This window comes from Scomber scombrus, chromosome 3, assembly GCF_963691925.1.
Source record: "Scomber scombrus chromosome 3, fScoSco1.1, whole genome shotgun sequence".
Taxonomy (NCBI): domain Eukaryota; kingdom Metazoa; phylum Chordata; class Actinopteri; order Scombriformes; family Scombridae; genus Scomber; species Scomber scombrus.
This window is the reverse complement of record NC_084972.1, coordinates 16,904,842-16,924,017: the sequence shown is the minus strand read 5'-3', so window position 1 is coordinate 16,924,017 and position 19,176 is coordinate 16,904,842. Positions and strand designations below refer to the sequence as shown.

Here is a 19,176-nt window from a genome sequence, read left to right as displayed (position 1 = left end):
ACAAAAGAATCTCCCAGACGTCAGAGTATCAAAGAGATTATTCACCTTCATTTGAAGCTTACATTAATCAATGCCGTCCCTCTTTGTGGGATTCACCAGGAACAAAGATCACAGTGTTTGGTCTTCATGCTGTGGTGTTTTCTTCCCAGGAATCACCAGTATTTGACCTTTTTGAGAAAATACTTGGAAAGTCATTCTGTTTTAGTATCCAAACTAATGGTTATTATTCAAACTTCGCTGAATCTAAAACTTCTCTACATCTCTAAATGATCGTTTATGGGGGCTTTTTATGTGGTGGTACATTAAAATTGATTCATTAGGTAGCAACAAAATTATATATATATATATATATATATATATATATATATATATATATATATATATATATATATATATATATATATATATATATATATATATATATATATATATATATATATATATATATATATATATATATATATATATATATATATATATATATATATATATATATATACATATACATATATATATATACACACAGTATACATATTTAATACACAAATACAAATGACAAACCAGATCGAAATAATTTCAACAAAAACAATGAATACTTTATTGACAACACATTTTTTTCAGAACCCAACTGACTGTGAAAACACCTAATTATTAGGCATGTTTTATCTTCAGCAGAAAAGGAAACTTGTGGAAGTACATGAAGTGCTTCTCATGAATCCCTCACTGTGCTTGGATGTTTTATGGCCATATGCCTAAGAATACAAGAATTGTGATTATATATACATACATATATTGCTATTATAGATCCAATACCAGCACATTTCCCATTAAGAAGTTGTATTTAAGACAGTTGAAAAGTGTCAATATAAAAAGTCACTAAAAATCCCTCAGACATTTGAAACTTCAAAAAGTGATCCACAAATGGGGTTCTGACCCAAATATAAAAGTTTAAAACCAAGAAAAAATGTTGTTATCACTCTGTTACTTACAAAGCATTAATCAGAGTCATCTGTACTATCCTGATCACCATCTTCCAATCTGTTGACCTTCTTATTTCCCTCAGAGTCACTGTCCTGGGCCTGAAGGAAAGCACAAGGCACATTGAAGTTATGAACATGATTGCATAGTGCAGAGTTAAAGAGAAAGTCTTAAAAATGCCAAAGCTACAGATAACAGGATCTTGGAACAGATACCACATCAAACACTCTTCCTGTTAACCATGTCAGCCACTAATCATTAGCTTGCTACAGGACCAGTTATCTTATCAGCCCACTGCCCTCTACAGTTTCAACAGCCTGTTAACCGAGCTGTGTATCAAGGCTTTGTGAAGTATTGACTGACTTAGCAGAAATGACAGGTGGCTGTTTGGCTGGCTTATATAACTGACATATTGCTCCTGTGTGCTGCTTATATCTTGAGAAAAAACTTGTCCTCACTACTGCCAATCTTTTAGGCCACTTTCCTGTTACTTATTTACATTACATGCTCAGTTTTTGAAAAGGGGGTTTAACAAATATGGTATAAATTATGTACGTTTCATGATTTTCTGATATACCCCTAAATCTCCAAAACTCTTCCCAGGTTGTTGTTTTGTTGTATTCTCATTTGTGATCAAATCAATCAACAATAAAAGTTGTAAGAAATTTGAGGGGAGCCAGCACAGCCCTGCATCAGACGTAATTACAATACTGTTTAGAAATTCTGGACATGGACTGTACCTCTTCCTCCGACTGTGCCTGAGGGAGTGATGAACGTTCCCCCTCCTCCTCCTCCTCCTCACTTTCTTGTGACCTCTGAGAGAGAATCTCTTCACCCTGCAGCAGACAATATATCACTCTTGTAAGTCCATTGCTCAAAGATAAACAGAAACATATTCATAAAACTTCGATCAAATTATACCTTCAGGTTGCGATTCTTCAGGTTGCCCATCCAAAACGCTTCCTGACAGTTGTTGAGTGTCAGCATGGCCATCACTCTATAGATAAACAGCTCGAGACTCTTCTTCAACGCTGGAACGTGGTTGGTCAAGCTTGTATCCTGACGAATCTGAGCGCCAACACATTATGACAAGGTACTTAGTTAATGAGCACCTGCACATTACCATATTAACAGCCTCAACTTTTTTACCTGACAGGAAGCTGACATTTTAGGTTTAAAAATAATTAAGAGTAAAGAAGATCCCATTGCTGCCTTTTGACTCCCAGCACGATGACATTTAGAAAAGTATAAATAAGAGCAACATTTACAACATACTATGTGAAGTCAATTAGCAAACTATTTTTCTGTGAGGTAATGTCAATATACAATATAAACACATAGAAATGAGATAGAAACTGTATAATCTGTAGCTACCTTTGAATGTCCACACATGTGATGGAGCTGCCGGGTGCTGAGTTGGAAGGTCTTTAGCAGGCTTTGGACATCCTCCTAAGAGACATCATATCACACACAGTTTTTAGTCATTTCACACAACACAGACTGTTTTTCTGTACAAACGGTAGTTTAAAAACAAGATTACACTTATTTTTCTCAAATACAAATGAGAAAGTTTTTGTGAACACTGTGGAACTTCTGAATACTGTGCTTTAATGCAATGTGTCTTGATAAAATATTGTTCTGTTATTATTTTATAATATACTTGTCTAAATAACACCACATATAAGCACCATTAGTAAACTGTAAGTGTTTCTGATTAGATGAGTGCTACAGAATGTAAGGAGTGGCCTGTTGGGTAATGTTTGCTTATATTTAAGCAGGAACAGGACAAGGACTGTGTGTAAGGTTTACAGTAATTGTGTGAGTTAAAAACACTCAGGTCAATAAACTATATGACCTTCTGCAAACACAATTTACCAATGACACCCACTTCAGTATGACATTTATTGCAGCTTAGAAGAAATTTCATTTGTACCTTGTGCCTTTTGAAACTGTAGTCCAGTAGTGGCATTCCCAACTTTAGGAAAGACTCCAGGAAAAGGCGGCCATACTAAAGATAACAACATTACAACCCTTTAATACAAAGTCACAGCAGTATTATATACTTCAGTGTGTAATCATCACTGACATGCAGCAGAAGCTCACCTTCAGGCACACATTGAGCACCAGCCTAGAATCAAACACCTGTGTGAAGAGATTAGAGGAGAAATAGGTGAGCAGATGAGCTTCATTTAAACACTTGGACACATTATTTTAATCTTTAAAAAAAATATGAGGTGAGATAAAAGTGATCAGACTGAATGATGATGATTACAAAATGGCCCTTGAAATGAAATCATGCAGAATACATACATCTGACATAATAGTTAGCTGAATGCTGGAAATAGGTTAAAAATGGTTTGTTAGACATTTACAGCTATAAGATCATGCTAATAGATGATGTACCTTAACGAGGTTGACCAGGATGTGAAAGTCTCTGACAGCCAGGTTCCATGTCAGCAGCTTCTCACTCTGAGCCTGGAAAAAGGTTTATGTTAAATGGTCTAACTCATGTCAATCTTCAGGGAAACAGACAGCTGAGAAAACAGATGATCCATTACAATTTCATACTGCACGCTCAAAATACTCTGTAGGTTGAAAAGTTGCAGTTACACACACACTGGAATACAAGAGAATACATTGTACAGAGCAACACCTAGTGGCTGACCTCCATGTTGTCACTGATTTTGCCAGCTGGAATCTTCCGGACAGCTCTTTCCAGCTCTGCCATCAACACTTTATAGAAAACCAGGAATGTCTGCCTGAAGAAGAAAAAAAGAAAGATGAAATATTTAATGACATATTAATAACAAATAGCTGAATATACCTTTGCTGCAGCTGGTTCATTATTATTATTATCATTATTATTATTATTATTACAGTTACATGGTGATGCAACCAAAGCAGGATGGTTGGAGCACATGGATCAATCTATCTGCTTGGCTGAAGTTTCTCTTGTATAATCACTAACTCACAAACAACTTTCCATTTAGCCTGAAGTTAGCTTCGGATGAGGACGGAGAGCATACCTGTTGAGAGTGGGCCAGGATGCAGAGCTCTCATCTTTCGATGCGTTGATGAGCTCAGGGATTCCTTCTCCAGCTATTTCCTCCACCGCCTTCAGAACATCGTCAACATGCTCCAGGTAGATGCTGCAGTGAGCAAGACACGGATACTGACTTTATAATTAAAATGTAGATATGTGTTTTAATTATAGCAATACGATTTATGGTCATAAATTGTGTTTACCAGCAACTGTGCACTTAAGAAACTGTGCTAACACTTGAGAGATTGGGATGGATGACTTTAACAATTCCTGCAAATTTTAATATGAATGTGCTGTGGTCATTGTGCTGTGTAAGTATTGCTGAAAAAAATTCTCACTATATTAATTTACAGTGGTTTCTCTGTAGAATCTCTGTAAAATTAAGTCTATGTAGCTCAGTGGATCCACAGAGCACCAACACTGGAGATGTGGCTTGTTTGTTGTTTGCACTGCCCACCGTAAAAACATGCACTACATAGTCATAGGTAATTTCCTTAAGCAGGTTGCATTGCAAATAACACCACACACTCAACCATATAACAGACACATAAACACAGAACCCAGCTTTTATACAGGTGATGCTCCTGATCAACCTCGTTATTCCATAAAAAAATCTGTCAATTTGATGAATTACTTCACACATCACACTACCTAAGTATGTTATTTTCCTAACATTGACTTTTCATATAACTTTGTATTGTGTAGACGCACCGTAGGAGAGTCTGAAGTGGTTCATTGAATTTGTTCCCTCGCTCCTTCTCCCCACTAGCTGTAACCCACTCCTGGCTCAGGAAACGTCGTGCAAGGGAAGCTAAGTCGAAAAAGCAACCAAAAGTCAGCAACCAAAAGTCAGCACAGTTCATTGGATAGTAGACCAGTGGATTTAAATGAGGCCACATGTCAGACTGACCGGTCTGTTCCCTGAAGGCAGCAGAGTTCCCTCCTCTCTCTGACACAGTGGATAGAAGCTGAGAGAGACACAACGCTGTGCTGAGACTTGGCATTGTGCTGCTGAAGTTCAGCAGGTACTTAAAGCTGTGTCTGAACAAAGAAAAAAGTATATACATGTTATTCCATCATCACACATGCTATGGCTATATACCTATGGATATTAAATGACAGACTTCAATGACTTATGCAGAATTAGTAACAGTTGCACTTGAAAAAGGGCTCTTCTTTTGATACTTAAGTCATTTAGAGAATTGTGCAGTATATTCTGCAACTTTCTAAATGATAATTTCTAAGAAACATGTATTATATATAGACGTTTCTTAACCTTTATTACTCACTTTACAAGCTGCTCCAGGTTCAGCTCAGCACCTCCCTCTTTGAGTCGTCCAGCCAAAACTCCCAGAGCCTTCTTAAGTAAGCTCCGCTGGCCTGGCTGGCTGAATCCAGACCTGACCGATAGATATCACACATATCAGGGACAAAACTCAGCAGGAGCCAGAGACAGACTCCCACTAATGCCCCATAGAACTGAAATATTTCAAATCTGATGTGGAAGTCGGTGGTGTTACTCTTCCTCACCAGCTGAAGGTGGTATTCAGGACCTGTAGGAGCAGCTGGTAGGCTGATGACATTAACTGGTGCTCTTGAATATCTGTGGCAGGTCCATCCACAACACCGTTGTTCTCAGACAGCAATGTCTGTGAATAAAAAAACCCAATATATCATATAAGAGAGCTGAAAGAAAGAGATGTTGCTTTCACTTACAATCACAGATATTTAGTGATTTTCTACCTGAAAATGGTTGTGGCAGTTCTCCAAGTGTGAGCAGAGGGCCGGCAACAGCTGGACACAGCAGGAAGCAATATCCTTGGAACTCTTCTGTTGTAAGTGTGAGAAGCCCACACTCTTATCGGTTCTCCCCTGTACAATAAAATATTTCAGTAAGTTTTGACTAATATAAGTTTACATTTTGGAGTTTTATACAGTTGTAATTGTATATCATTGACACTCAGAACTTCTTTACGTCTTATCATGAGTGACTAAGAACTAATTCAGATAGTTTAAATTTCTTGGGCCTGAATTTACGTGCTGCGTCAGAAAATCTAGGAGAAAAAAAAAATCATATTATACGTTTAAATCAATGACAACCTAAAATGTCAAATGTTTTGTGCAAATGCCATACCTCTCAATGAGTTGAACATTCTTACACACAATTTGAAGTTTTGGGGTTTTTTCTGATCTGTGTTTATTGCTTGTATGCTCACTCTATATGCATTAGCTTTTTTTCTGTACCTTGAGGAAAGGAGCTCTCTTGGCAGGTGTAGCTGTAAGACAGAACTCGACTTTGCGAAGCATATCCTCCAGCAGGAAAGCCAGCTCAGCAGGACCCAGCAGGACCTCCTCTCGCACCTCAATAAAGTAGCAGTATTACAGGAGACTTCAAACTTGGGGTGAATTAGTTATTACTCTTCACTGGCATAAATGATAATTATTCTAACACAGTCCATATGAATTTGAATCCTGCTGCTAAAAAAGTGATCTTAGTATCAGAGGATAGTTGAGCTGTTATGTTCTTTGTTTTAAACCAGAGAAAGGGTTTGATTTAAAATTCAAATCAAATTAGCAAAACATTGGGTAATGGGCACTTGCATTGGGGAAAAAAATCGAACCTGATTCCTTGTCTTACCTTGGTTTGGAGCTCAGAGTCCAGCAGTGAGCGGGATAGCAAGCCACACTGCAGAACACTAAGCACCTCCATGTCCAGCTCCCTGAAAAACTGTCGGTAGGACACCAGACTGACCCCCTGCTTGACCTCCTTCTCTTTCTCCTTCTCTGGCTGCTCCTTCAGAACAAGCACAATAACCTTTTTTGTTAGCTCAGTTAAATGAACATTAAAAAAACCAGATTCAAGTGAGAGGTCGGAGTTCACCTGCTGAGTTTCATCTGCCTCAGTCCCCTCCTCAAGTTGAGAGCTGCTACCTGAGGAATTCTTCCCAGGAGCCTTCCTCTTCTTTCCTGAGCGATCTTAACAACACATGTGAGTCAGACAGCTTTATTAGTGCTTTTTAAATTACCCAGAGTATTTGGTTTTATTAACAAAACAACATAAAATATCCTCTACAGTGTATGGTTACCTTTCTTTGCTTTATTCACAGGAGCAGCGGAACTAAGTATGATCGCGTCTGTGCTTTCTCCATCAAAGTTAGCGACAGGTGGAACATAGCCAAGTGTTCCTGAAACACATTTTTAGTATTTCATATTAAAAGTCTTAACAGGGACACAGAGAATAATGGGAAGATTTTGAGACCTCAAGGTGTTATTATTGAGGTAGACTGAATACACACCTGCCAGAGTCCTCTCCAACAGTGACTGAAGATAGGTGATGTTCTGCAGACGAGTCATCACTTTCATCTTCATCTCAGTTTCTTTTTGTCGACAGAAGGCGTTTATGACCTAGCACAATACACGAGTGAAACACAGCTTTAGTCACAGATTAATTTCATGCAAATGTTCATACAAATCCAACAGACACAGTTACCTCTCTGAACCAGTTGATGGTGTGAAAGAGCAAGGTACAGAGGAACTCCTTCTCAGCTTTTGACAGGCTCTCTATTTTGTCTACTATATCCATGTCTGTCAGGATTAGAGGGCAACCTGTGATCCATCAAATGCAAAACCCACAGTGAGAAATGATCCTACAGCCACAGACATTAGAACAAACTGGTTTCTGTGAGAAATGTGCAACTTGATCTTCCTCACCCAGTAGGGCATCAATCTCTTCGAGGTCTCCCTGGTGCCGTTTCTCCTCACACAGCCTCAGGAGACGAAAAAACGGAGACAGACAGAGAGGTGACACTCGCCTGCAAAGACGGAATACAGTGAGAAACTAGTTTAATCTCATTAATAACATGAACTAGTTATAAGAGGTAGGAGTGGGGCAACTGACTTATGTGCCTTCTTGGTTTGACTCTGCTGTTCTCCTTTGTTCTGGAGGTCTTTGGCCAGGAGAGGCATCAGGTTGATGGCAATGGCCCCCTGACTCTCCTCCTCATCCAGGTTGTACATCACACGGACTGGGAATGGGAATGAACTGAGACAAAAAGACAGGAAAATTTACACTATTTATAGTAATTAGTATCTAAGAATACTGAAACATATAACTTCTAATACTGCCATCACTAACCCTGTTTCATCTGGTCCAAGATCCACCACAAAGTCATCTTGGAAGACATCCAAGACACTCTTTCCAATCATTTCCTGTTGGCATGAGGAAAACAACAGGACCAAAATGCTTAATCATTCAATGGTTGCATATTGTAAAGCTAACTGCCTGTCAATAATTATATCTATATTCAATTGAAAATGTTAGCAGACCCAGCTATAAATCAATGAATTAAATAGAGATATTCAGATAAGAAGCATGATAAATGTTTGTTTGAGACACACCTGCACCTGCGGGTCCAGAGTAGAGCTCAGTATCAGGTTTGCCAGTTCATCATAGTACAGAGCTGAAGCCTCAGGTGAGCTTTCACTGCTCGACTGCACCAGTTCCAACAGAGCCGACACCTACAACAAGCAATACACACATATGCATGTCTAAACAGGAATTTGCAGCTACAGTCATATTGTATTCAGTAACTAGAGTGAAGGAAATATTCCTCAAACCCCAGGTACAATTAATAATAATGAGTCATTTTGAAATTTGCAAAGTCAAAGCGCAGGCTTAACAATTAGTGAACAATAAATGGCACTCTAGTATTTGATGACGCTGTAGGATGGATATGTGCTGATACAAGGGCTTGAGCACACGTCCATATCCATCAAATGAGGGTTATATTTTTACACACTAAAAACCGTGTGGTATAATGATTCTACCTCATCCCTGATGATTTTAATTATGCAGCCCATACATCAATGGAGAGAGTAGACAGGAGTCCAGGATGTCTTGCATTGAAAAGGTTTGTTTACTTGTATACAAGGAGAAATGAGCGAACGATCAGTACATGTTATGTTCTGATGCTCTCTCCTTCGGGGATGGACTTTAAACCACACAGATAATGCCCAAGGTTGAAACAATTGCCCAAATATGGGCAGACCAACACATCTACAATATACAGAATGTAGTCTACTGGTCTATAGACAAAACATTGCTTAGACCTCACTCAGGACCTTTGTCCTACATCTAACGCTATATCAAACCTCTGACTCCAGTTACCTTTACCCCATTCAGTGAAAACAGTCAAAGACATATCTGACCTCGGCTGCTATAGCAACACTATCAGAATGCCTCCTGTTTTCCCCAAAAGGAGCAGACTCACTGCTTACCACTATGTCAAGAGGAGACAGTGTCTAAACCCAATATTTTTCCCTAACAATCCCCATGTATGTATATATATATAGTCTATTTTTTGATAATATATAAGCATTATTATCAAAAAATTACAGAAAATATGAGTATGATATGGTAAAAAAGGAAAGCCATCTTTCCTTCTTATAAAACCTACTGTTTTTAAATTGATTTTCTTTACTAGTAAGCCTTACTCTGCTCCATTGAAAATCAGAAAAAAGGCTATAACATCATGTTTTATTAGACAATACAAATTACAAAAATAGAGAAACCCGTTCTGAAATTCTTTTTGTAATGTTCATGAAATGCCCTTTACTCCTGCGATGAGAATAAAATCCGCCTTCACAGTGGTGTGAATGTACAGTAGCAAAATCCCAACTGAAAACTCTAAGGAATGTTAAACTGAAAGACAAGTATAAAACAATGCACAAATAAAAACTACTGAAACAAAATCACACACTAAAATGATTCTACTACATACACATTGTTTATTCTGATTATTTTAACATATGTACCTGTCTGAATGTCTCCTGGGGTAACGACCCATTCTGTGAATCCTTCACTTTAGGCCTGGGAGGAGACAGAGAGGTAAACTAAAACATGAGAAATACTTGCTTATCTAATACTTGTGAGAAACAGCCTTTACCTGAAGGACCCCATGCTGCCTATAATCATGACAGCTCCAATGATGCCAATGCGCTTGTACTTGGGCACAGTGCTGGAGAGCTGTTTGCGGATGACAATGTGCATGTCATCCTGAGGGGAGGAAATGAATGACAGAGGTGGGTCAGAAGGAGAAGGATGACATGACAAGGCCTGAACAGTGTTGAATAAAGACTCAGTGTGACTGTGCACCTGGATGTGAGATCCCTGCTGCTGCTGTCCAAATGCCAGTCTGCTCAGAAGGTGAAAGAGTCTGCGGATCTGCTGTGGCGTGAGGTTGTCCATGTAGTCCAAGATTCCCTGAATCACATATCATGGTCAGCTAAAAACTGATCCAAACACACTGGTACGGATCGAGGTAATATATATATAAGTGATCACCTCCTTACCTTAACAAAAACGGCATACAGGGCCATTTCTGAGGGTTTTTCTGTAACCAGACCAGAGAGCAGCTCAAGAGCCATGTCCACCTCCCCACCCACACCACTGCACACATGGGTCACCAGAGAGCCCACCACCTCCTAAAACATCATACAGGATGGTATGAAAATGACTGATGCGTTTATATTCAAAACAATGTATTTATGCATATTCAATAATGAATCTCACCTGTTGGCAGTAAGAGTCAAACGCAGTGAATGCGTGTCGGTACATGTGTCCACCAAAAGGCACCACACAAGGGTCAGGGGAGCGCAACAAACTCTGAGCCAGGGCCAGGATGGAAGGGAAATACCCTCGCATGACCTATAGAACCAATGAATGATTACATCAACAAAACTATACAGCATATTATATTGTTTATTCAAACTCTTCCCCTTGTATGTCAGCAGACTATATGCCACTTGACTCTTTTGGTACTTTTCTGGATTTCGTTTATCCATTACATTGAGGCAAACCTTTGCAAGAATCTAGGGCGGGGTTTGCAGTGACCATCGTTCATAAAACAAGGAATTACTTGCACATTATTTAGGACAAGGGGAGGATATTTGTCTTTTTTGATAATATTAAAAGTAAATTCACTATTTTCATGTCATCATCAGCTCAGTTTGCTTGGAACCTCAACAGTGGTGATACCAAAAAAAATAGGTGGAATGTACCATGTAGTGGAAAAGGGGCTTAACCCACCTGAATGTAGTCCCTGAAGGTCTTCTGTAGCAGCACGTCTTGGATCTGTCCAGTCCTCACTTTGAGCTTGAACACCCTCTCTGCACCACGCCGGCTCTGGTTGGCATTGGTGGAGTGGAGGATGAACAGCACCAGCAGATCTATAACCTGACAATAAGGCAGAGCACATTTTATGGAAAAGGGGTTCCTGTATCTTCTTAATCTCCAAATGTCAGGTTTTCTCCAAGTATAAACTTTATGAGTGAATCTGAAAACAGTGGTACAGTGTGCACTGTGCAGTGTGTTATATTCCAATAAGGGCAGAGAAATAAAACTGTTAACTGGTTGTCTCTACAAATAATAATGAGCTTCCAGAAGTGAAAGACAGTATTTTCCTTTAAGTATCCACACTTCCTGCACAATAGACACAATAGATGTGTTCAAATTTTATAGGTCAGTGTGAAAATGTCCACCCACAATGGCATCTAAGCACTTACATTAACCCACTTCCAAGAGGATACTCTGAACACAGGAGACAGCACTAACCTTATGGTCCTCCACCTCATCCACAGACTCTATAGCCTATTAGAAACAAAGTAAAAGTATAATCAGCAAAACTAAAACTGAGAATGTTGGTCTCTCTACAATTCAAAAGTATAAGCATTTATTGATTAATTAAAGAAAGAAGGCTAAAAAAACCGAATCAATTTCCCACCTTGAGCCAAGCTTCAGATATGGTTTTCTGGAAACGCACTGCTGACTTGATGCCGTCCAATATCAGTGAAATACTGTCCTGGCTGCTGCCAGCTGCTGGTGTAGAAGCCGACCTGATACAAAACCAGACTTATTAGATCACATTATCAAGAACCTGCTGGTCTACTTCTAAATACTGTAGATTCCCTATAACATGAATTGATGTGTAGTTGTGAGACAACTAGAATCTCTGTCATCTTACACTGCTGCTCCTTTGCTCTTCAGACGGCTTTGGGATGCTTGCAACACGGGAGGGAGAACACACTGCTCCAGCTCCAGCTTCTTACGAAGGTTATGCACAACCTGCCAACAAGAAAATAGTACTTCTTCAAAAGCAGAAAAAACAACTGATAGGTTATGTTTTTTAAAAGCATAATGCTGTCGACATGACTCAGCTCTAACCTCATATGCATCAGAGGCTGAGACAGAGTGCAGGATGAATTTGACCACCACAGGAAGGTCTTCCAGTTGCACAGCAGCCAAGGTGGCCATAACTGCTCCACGAACCTGAGATAGCAAGCACAAGTGCATTTTAATTATTAGTGCTTCAGCACCACAGTATTAAATGTAAATAAGTTTAATTAAACGCTTGATTTCCAACTTAGCAGACAAGGCAATTGCTCTAAGACAACACAGTAACATCCACAACATCTTCAATACTTCATCAAACATGAGTGTAGTAATGTGTGAGCTACCTCAGTCAATAATGAGGAGCTCAGGTTCAGACTAGAGAGGGCGTCCAGGATGGGCACAGTCAGCTGAGTGTTCTCCTGGAGTAAAGAGCTACAGAGAATATGATGTGATGAGAGTGAATGATGGTATACTCAGCAACTTTGAAACCAGGTAGCTGCAGATCTGTAGCAATGGTTTACTGCACATACTTGAGCTCCCTGGCTATGTCATTGTGCTGGGAGTCCTCCAGTATCTCTGGAAGACTGGTGATGATGTCACGCTGAACCTCCACCGGCGCCACAGACACCAGCTCCATGAGCTTAGCTGCCAACTCCTGATCCGAAACAGAAATATGTAATTACAGAGTCAATGTGACAGATCAGCAAAAATAAAATCACATTGACACTGTACTATACGTGCAACAAAACCCATCATTATAGAAATGACTACCTTGCTGTCCACAACTCTGTCTAGCCATTTGAACTGGTTAATTATTACTCGAGGAACACTGAGACCGCTGTCACCAGTACTATGAGACAGAAAAAGATTACCTTTAGAAAAATAAGACATCAGAAATACTTGTGTAAAAAAATTGTTGAATAAACTTATATGAAATACTGACCCATCAAGCATAAATTCAGGGAGTTTCTCAAGCAAGGTATTAATGATCGAAGTCTACAAGGAAGGGAAAAGAAGATGATTAAGGATTTGAGTTAACAGATGTAATGTGTATGGACATTTTTATTTTGCACAAAACACATGAATGCTGTATAGCAGAAAGCACCCTTTGTGAAAAGATTTGTTTGACAGAATCTATGAAGACAACCCTACCTGTAGCATCTCAATCCCCAACAGCATGCGAAGCAGACTTTCCTGGAATGAGCTGACACAACTGCAACACAGTTTGTCAGTTTGTTTAATAATAGAAACCCCTGACATGAGCTTGGTGTGTTTTGTCACCGATAAAATTAAAGTATGACAAGAAGTAGCCTTTCTTTATGACAGTTACCTGGAGTCTCCATCAGGCAATCGTGGAACACATGGGAGGAGGCAATTTCTAAACCTTTCAGGATCCTCAATATGAGACTCCAATCCGGTGATGAATTCTTGTACAATCTAAGCAATGAAATGTCAATGAAATTTAAGTTAACTGAATGAAAAATTCAGGGGATGGTGCATATACTCACACCAGGGTATCTGGGACTCTTCTGCAGTTGTTGCTGTATCCTTTTTTGGAAAACTACTTGGTCGACAGCTAAAAGGGGAAAAGACACAGATGCAAGTGAACAGCTGATTTAATTTACTCACCTAGTGTGTTTATATCCCGAATTGATGATATTTACCAATCTCATTGGACGTACCACCTTGTTTCAAGGTGACACCTGCCCCTCGCAGAAACACGGCAAATACACTTTGATTAGCCTCTTCTGGAACAGCTTCCTTCTGCTGCCGACCAGTGCTGCGACTCTTCTTTACTTCTGTGTAGAGAAGTGAATAAACTCTTCACAAAAAACACAGTTTCAAGTGGAAATCAACCACATGGCTTCCCATGTAAGAAATGAGTTAGCTGGAGTGTTAATGTTTCATCGAGGGAATGGGTAGGTTGTTGAGTTAATCTCAGGGATTCTCGGACCCCGATTTGGTAAGATTTTTTCCCAGGGTCTTTTAGATGTTTTATTGCAGAAGGTGTATAAAACCCATGACCAAAATAGTCATACATTCTGTGTTACTTATGAATGAAATTATAGTTTTAAAAAAACAACAAAAAACAGAACTCCCCTTTTTGCTGGGGACTCTCTGGAATACCTTCAATGACCCCTGGGTTATAAAACATGCCGTGATCATGTCACACTATGTCATGCTCCTGAATCTATTTTACTCTCAGTATGAATAATGTAGTTACTGTGCGATCAATCTGGACATTTTGACAAAAGTTGTGATGTTACATAAAACTTACTAGGGGCGGTAGCAGCTGCTCCTTCTCCTTTATCCACAGATGAGCGTCGCTTTTTGCGCATCATCTAATGAATTATACAGGTCAAACGTTTTTAATAACAATACATTGCTAGCATACAGTAACAAACAAGCTGGCGTGTTGTTCATAATGTTACGTATACAACAAACATACTGTGACTAGGATGTTAGATAATTCAGTAACAAACACACAAAACATGCCATACTTTACTGGTGTAACTTATGTTATATCAATGTTCTGTTGTTTGGCTGTCCAAATCACTCAGAAGGATAACAGTGAGACATACTTTTAATAGACAGAAGAGCTCACAGACGACAACCAGCAGTTACAAAACTTAACTCCGCGCCAATGTGTTGCTCGCGTCATCAACCGCAGCCAGGGACCATTTTCATTTAGTTTAGCTAGTTAACAAGGACAACAGCTACAAATAAATGCCCCACACATCTGAGAATAATCGAAGAAATCATATATGGACGTTGTACGTAGCTCCTTAATAAATGACACTGATAACTGGGTTATCTGTTGTGTTATTAAAAGCAGCGCTTCATTCTACGCATAGACTGTATATATAATAATTCTACGTTACAACATTTTTACAGACTGTCTCTAAGTTTCTAGCTTTTGGCGGCATGTTTTTATAAACAAGTTGCCCGTTGATGGGCGGGGTTATATTTTCACAGACTTGCTACATTGCAGAGTGTCTGTCCGGGATACGCCGTGTAGATAAACATGCACAACCCCAGAGCATAGTACCTGCGCCATCACATCGAAGAGAAAAGTTGAATAAGATGTTTCACTGTTTCCTGTGTCCGTCTTCGCCTTACTTACGTTAGTTTACTGACTAATTATTATTATTGTATTAATTAGTTGACTTATCAACGTCTTGATTTAGTGGCTTAAGCAATTTAGTTTTTCAAAGAAAACAGAATGGTCTTCCCAAACTAACGTGTTGTAGAATACTTTGTAGCAAAATTATTAAACGGTAGCTTCCCTGAAATAAGCAGTTAGCGGTAGATACTGTTAAACCTGTGTCTCCTCATGTACTTTGCACATTTTACCGCAACGCAGCAATATTTTACAATAATAACCCGTGGTATTAGTGCATTTGTTGATGTTTTGTTTTTTGATAGTTTGTTTTACAAATAAGTTTTTTTTCTATTATTGGTTGAGGGGTTTTCTCTGTATTACTCTGGGGAAAAAAATACATTTAATAGGTGTGATTTATTAAATCAAAATTATAAAATGTCTAAACAAGATTTTTGCCTTTCTGAGTAAAATTTATTAGATTAATTAAATCCTAATGAGTTATTAAGAAAACATTTTTTGAACCATTAAGCAATTCATCAATTATTATTGCCATTACAACTTTGTTGAGGATTTTATTTAGATTTAAGTCAAACATTTGAATTAGTTTTTCATGATCTGGATTTATTATGAGTATTTTTATTTTCATCATTCCTTTCTTCTTTCTGGCTGAATTTTGCTTATATATAGGCTAGGCTATATCACGTCACAGTGAACCGTCCTGCGGGATACAGGGCTTGAACACTCTTGACACCTTAATTCAGGCTCTTTGACCATATAGACGTCTATGACTATGGTCTATGACCCCACAGGTTGGCTATAATATCTGAAGGAAGAGTTTTGGGTCTATTGTGTGTGGTGTCAGTGAAACTGTAGGGTGTTCGCTGCTACTCTTGAGAAAAGGAAAGAAGTAGCCCAACAATGGCTACTAGTAAGCTTTACGACTTCACGGCCAAACTCCTTACAGGAGAAACGTTTAATTTCTCCTCCCTACAGGGCAAAGTCGTCCTCATTGAGAATGTCGCGTCTCTCTGAGGTACGACCACCAGGGATTACACCCAGATGAACGAGCTCCACCAGCGCTATGCCAGCAAGGGGCTTGTGATCCTGGGAGTACCCTGCAACCAGTTCGGCCATCAGGTGAGGCAATTAAAATGATATCCACCTTGTTTCTATTATTGAGGGGTTTTTTTTCTTTCTTGTATCATATCGCATTTTCGTCTTTTTGTTTTTACTCAACTCTTTACATAGGTTTTTAATTGTCTCGAAAGATCACAATTAAAAACCTCCAAACCTCTTTTAAAGTATTGTCAGATGAGAATCAATATTTCAGTTTTCCTTTTTCTTTAAAAAAAAAAAAAAAAAAAAAAAAAAAAAAGCCGGCTTTAATACATTCATTCATGTTTCAAATTCAGCCGTATTTTTAGTCATTTATACCCAATGCTACGGACAGTAATCCAGTTTATTTATTACATTTACTAGTTTGATGGTTATATTGGTAACTATATATTTTAAAGTGTCGGATCATTTGTCGTGTGAGAGTTTAAAGCAGTTTCAGCATTGTCGGATATGCAAGAAAGAGGAAACTGCGGCAGGGGTTCAGATTTACAGTTAAGAATAAAGTTCTGAAGTTTATGGAATATATTTTTTAATGTTTAACCGGCCATGATCCATAAAATAAATAGTAAGTAGCAGTGGTTAGTGGTTAGTTAGTGGTTATAACAAGTAAATCATTAATAGGTTACCGAACGGGATCAAATAATCAGCCGAATTCTTTGAGGAAGTAGGAAGTCACATATGTTGCTATGAGGGGTTCTTCCTGATTACCAAAAATGACACATTAACATCTAAATGAAGTTCTACTGAGAGAAGATATACATCAGTGTGATGTCAAATAAAATCTCTCACAACCTGGCAACCCACATGGTTTTTGCATTATAGTTTAATAATCTGATCAGATTACTTGTTTGTAAAACATTGACTTATCTATTAACTATTTCATTAAATTGTTCTTGACAGCATAAACTGTTTAAAAAAAAAGTGTTAATACAAAGTGGTGCTGACATTGCAAGTGTTCCCATTTTAAAATGCACAAAAGTGTCTGTGTATCACAGGACTTAACGTAATCATATGATCATCTCATGCAGGAGAACTGCAAGAATGAAGAAATCCTCATGTCTCTGAAGTATATCCGCCCTGGAAATGGCTTTGAGCCAAAGTTTCAGCTACTGGAGAAAGTGGATGTGAATGGGAAAGATGCCCATCCCCTGTTTGTGTTCCTGAGGGAGAGTCTCCCATTCCCCAGTGATGAGCCAGCAGCCCTGCTGAACGACCCCAAGTTAATCATCTGGAGCCCGGTCTGCAGGAACGATGTGGCCTGGAACTTTGAGAAGTTCCTCATTGGGTCAGATGGAGTGCCGTTCAAGCGTTACAGCAGGAGGTTCCTCACCAGCGACATCGAGGGAGACATCAAGAAGCTCCTCAACCAGGCTAACTAATCCTAAATGTCGTCCAACCATCGTGCAGCTTCCACCGTACTACCCCAGAGTGTGTGTCCATGAATACTCCACAGCTTCAGTAGATGGTGTATGAAACTTTTCACGACCACCTGTGCTCTCTTGTACATGATGAGTGTGTTGTGTTCTTTTACTAAATGAAGGCATCCTCTGAAACCAAGCTAATTGTGAGGGGGGTATCTGATGAAATGTAAAAGGCTCAACGTTTCAGCTGCATTGGGTGCATGTAAAGCACAGCTGTGGTTTGATGTGTTAAGAGGACCAATAAATTTATATTTTCCCGAAGCTTTCCCTGACTGTGATTTTGAATTGTTTCCTCAACCACAACTCTCTGCTGCCTACACCCAGCTCCAGATCATAGTCCATTTTACAACTCGTCAGTGCATGAATGGCATGTTATTCTGATTGCATCACCTGGAAATGAAAGGGATTTTGCAACACCAGACATAACCACTGGAGTCAGAGTGTCACAGTTATGAGGTTGGATTATTTCAGTATAGAAGTAAGACATAAGAAATAAGCATACTACCCATCACCCACATTTTTTGTGAATGCAATTAGTTCAAACAAACCACCTTGTTGAGGCTTCCACTCTTTATTGTACTTTGAATTCAAATATTTTTCAGTTAAAAACAAATACTGTAGATATCGGCAAGATAAATATGAGGACAAGAATTTATACACCTATTTAAAATAGTGTGATTATTTACATCTCTTCGGTTATTTTTGAATTGCTGTCATGATTTGGAGGGGGGAGAAAGCAAGACTCACTGCATTTGGCAGCTGAATTTTGTTTTCAACAAAGTATCTAAGATTACAGATATGACATAAAGCTTTTCTAGTCATAGGCATAAATGATTAGGTAGTATAATAGTACTCTGATTGACATGATGATGGCAGGACCAACATATCAACATCCTGTTATGCAACAAAGTGCTGAATTTATGCCACAGAACAAGATCTCTTATCTTCTGGTAATCAGAGGCATTCAGTGCTAACAGCCATCTGGCTTCACAAGGAGACCTTTGACAAAGTATAAGTAAAAATATTTTATACTCAGTCACACTCATACAAGACACCTGTTATAACTGCGCTTACTGGCATATTTTTTTGTTGGTAAATTGATGATTTTAATTTTTTTTAATGCTTTCAACAGTCACACTTTTGCTATTTTTTACCTAACAGGTGAGAAGTGTAGGTACTGCTGTCCTGCCCCCATCTGATGACACATGTAGATTGTTCCTCATGACTAGGAGCGAGTTCAAGTTTCATGAATAAAAGCACCACTTTTATACTAGTTTATTTTTCTTCACCCAGTGTGCTTTTAAAGATATCAAATAACATAGCCATTTCAATACAGAGCTGCATT

At 38.8% G+C, this 19,176-nt stretch overlaps 2 protein-coding genes across 2 annotated transcripts; one reads left to right on the top strand and one right to left on the bottom strand.

The window, feature by feature from the left end:
- Nucleotides 1-885: 885 nt before the first annotated feature.
- fancd2 (FA complementation group D2) lies at nt 886-13,979 on the bottom strand. The gene is made up of 42 exons (XM_062415664.1): nt 13,856-13,979; nt 13,700-13,767; nt 13,522-13,628; nt 13,344-13,404; nt 13,135-13,187; nt 12,963-13,041; nt 12,722-12,846; nt 12,536-12,623; nt 12,243-12,347; nt 12,043-12,143; nt 11,803-11,914; nt 11,634-11,669; nt 11,109-11,255; nt 10,593-10,727; nt 10,373-10,504; nt 10,176-10,283; nt 9,967-10,076; nt 9,836-9,890; nt 8,420-8,539; nt 8,157-8,230; nt 7,920-8,063; nt 7,733-7,833; nt 7,512-7,627; nt 7,318-7,426; nt 7,108-7,206; nt 6,903-6,997; nt 6,660-6,815; nt 6,266-6,382; nt 5,765-5,893; nt 5,552-5,670; nt 5,311-5,421; nt 4,932-5,062; nt 4,733-4,832; nt 4,005-4,127; nt 3,644-3,737; nt 3,382-3,453; nt 3,082-3,120; nt 2,912-2,986; nt 2,353-2,427; nt 1,900-2,046; nt 1,719-1,814; nt 886-1,079 (listed from the first exon to the last, which is right to left on the bottom strand). The coding sequence occupies exons 4-42, from the start codon at nt 13,368-13,370 to the stop codon at nt 996-998; spliced, it is 3,939 nt and encodes a 1,312-aa protein (XP_062271648.1). The 5' UTR covers nt 13,371-13,404; nt 13,522-13,628; nt 13,700-13,767; nt 13,856-13,979; the 3' UTR covers nt 886-995.
- Nucleotides 13,980-16,091: 2,112 nt separating this feature from the next.
- On the top strand, nt 16,092-18,097 carry gpx1b (glutathione peroxidase 1b). Its single transcript, XM_062444268.1, has 2 exons — nt 16,092-16,431; nt 17,439-18,097. The coding sequence occupies exons 1-2, from the start codon at nt 16,213-16,215 to the stop codon at nt 17,787-17,789; spliced, it is 570 nt and encodes a 189-aa protein (XP_062300252.1). The 5' UTR covers nt 16,092-16,212; the 3' UTR covers nt 17,790-18,097.
- The last annotated feature ends 1,079 nt before the right edge of the window (nt 18,098-19,176 follow it).

What these genes read in the sequence shown, in the direction of transcription:
- fancd2 (XM_062415664.1), bottom strand. Translation starts at nt 13,370, where the DNA reads ATGCTGTTGGGGATTGAGATGCTACAG. An exon ending in TTGACTCTTACTGCCAACAG is followed by an intron (nt 10,505 to 10,592) that starts GTGAGATTCATT and finishes ATGATGTTTTAG; the next exon opens with GAGGTGGTGGGCTCTCTGGT. An exon ending in CTGAATACCACCTTCAGCTG is followed by an intron (nt 5,422 to 5,551) that starts GTGAGGAAGAGT and finishes TCTATCGGTCAG; the next exon opens with GTCTGGATTCAGCCAGCCAG.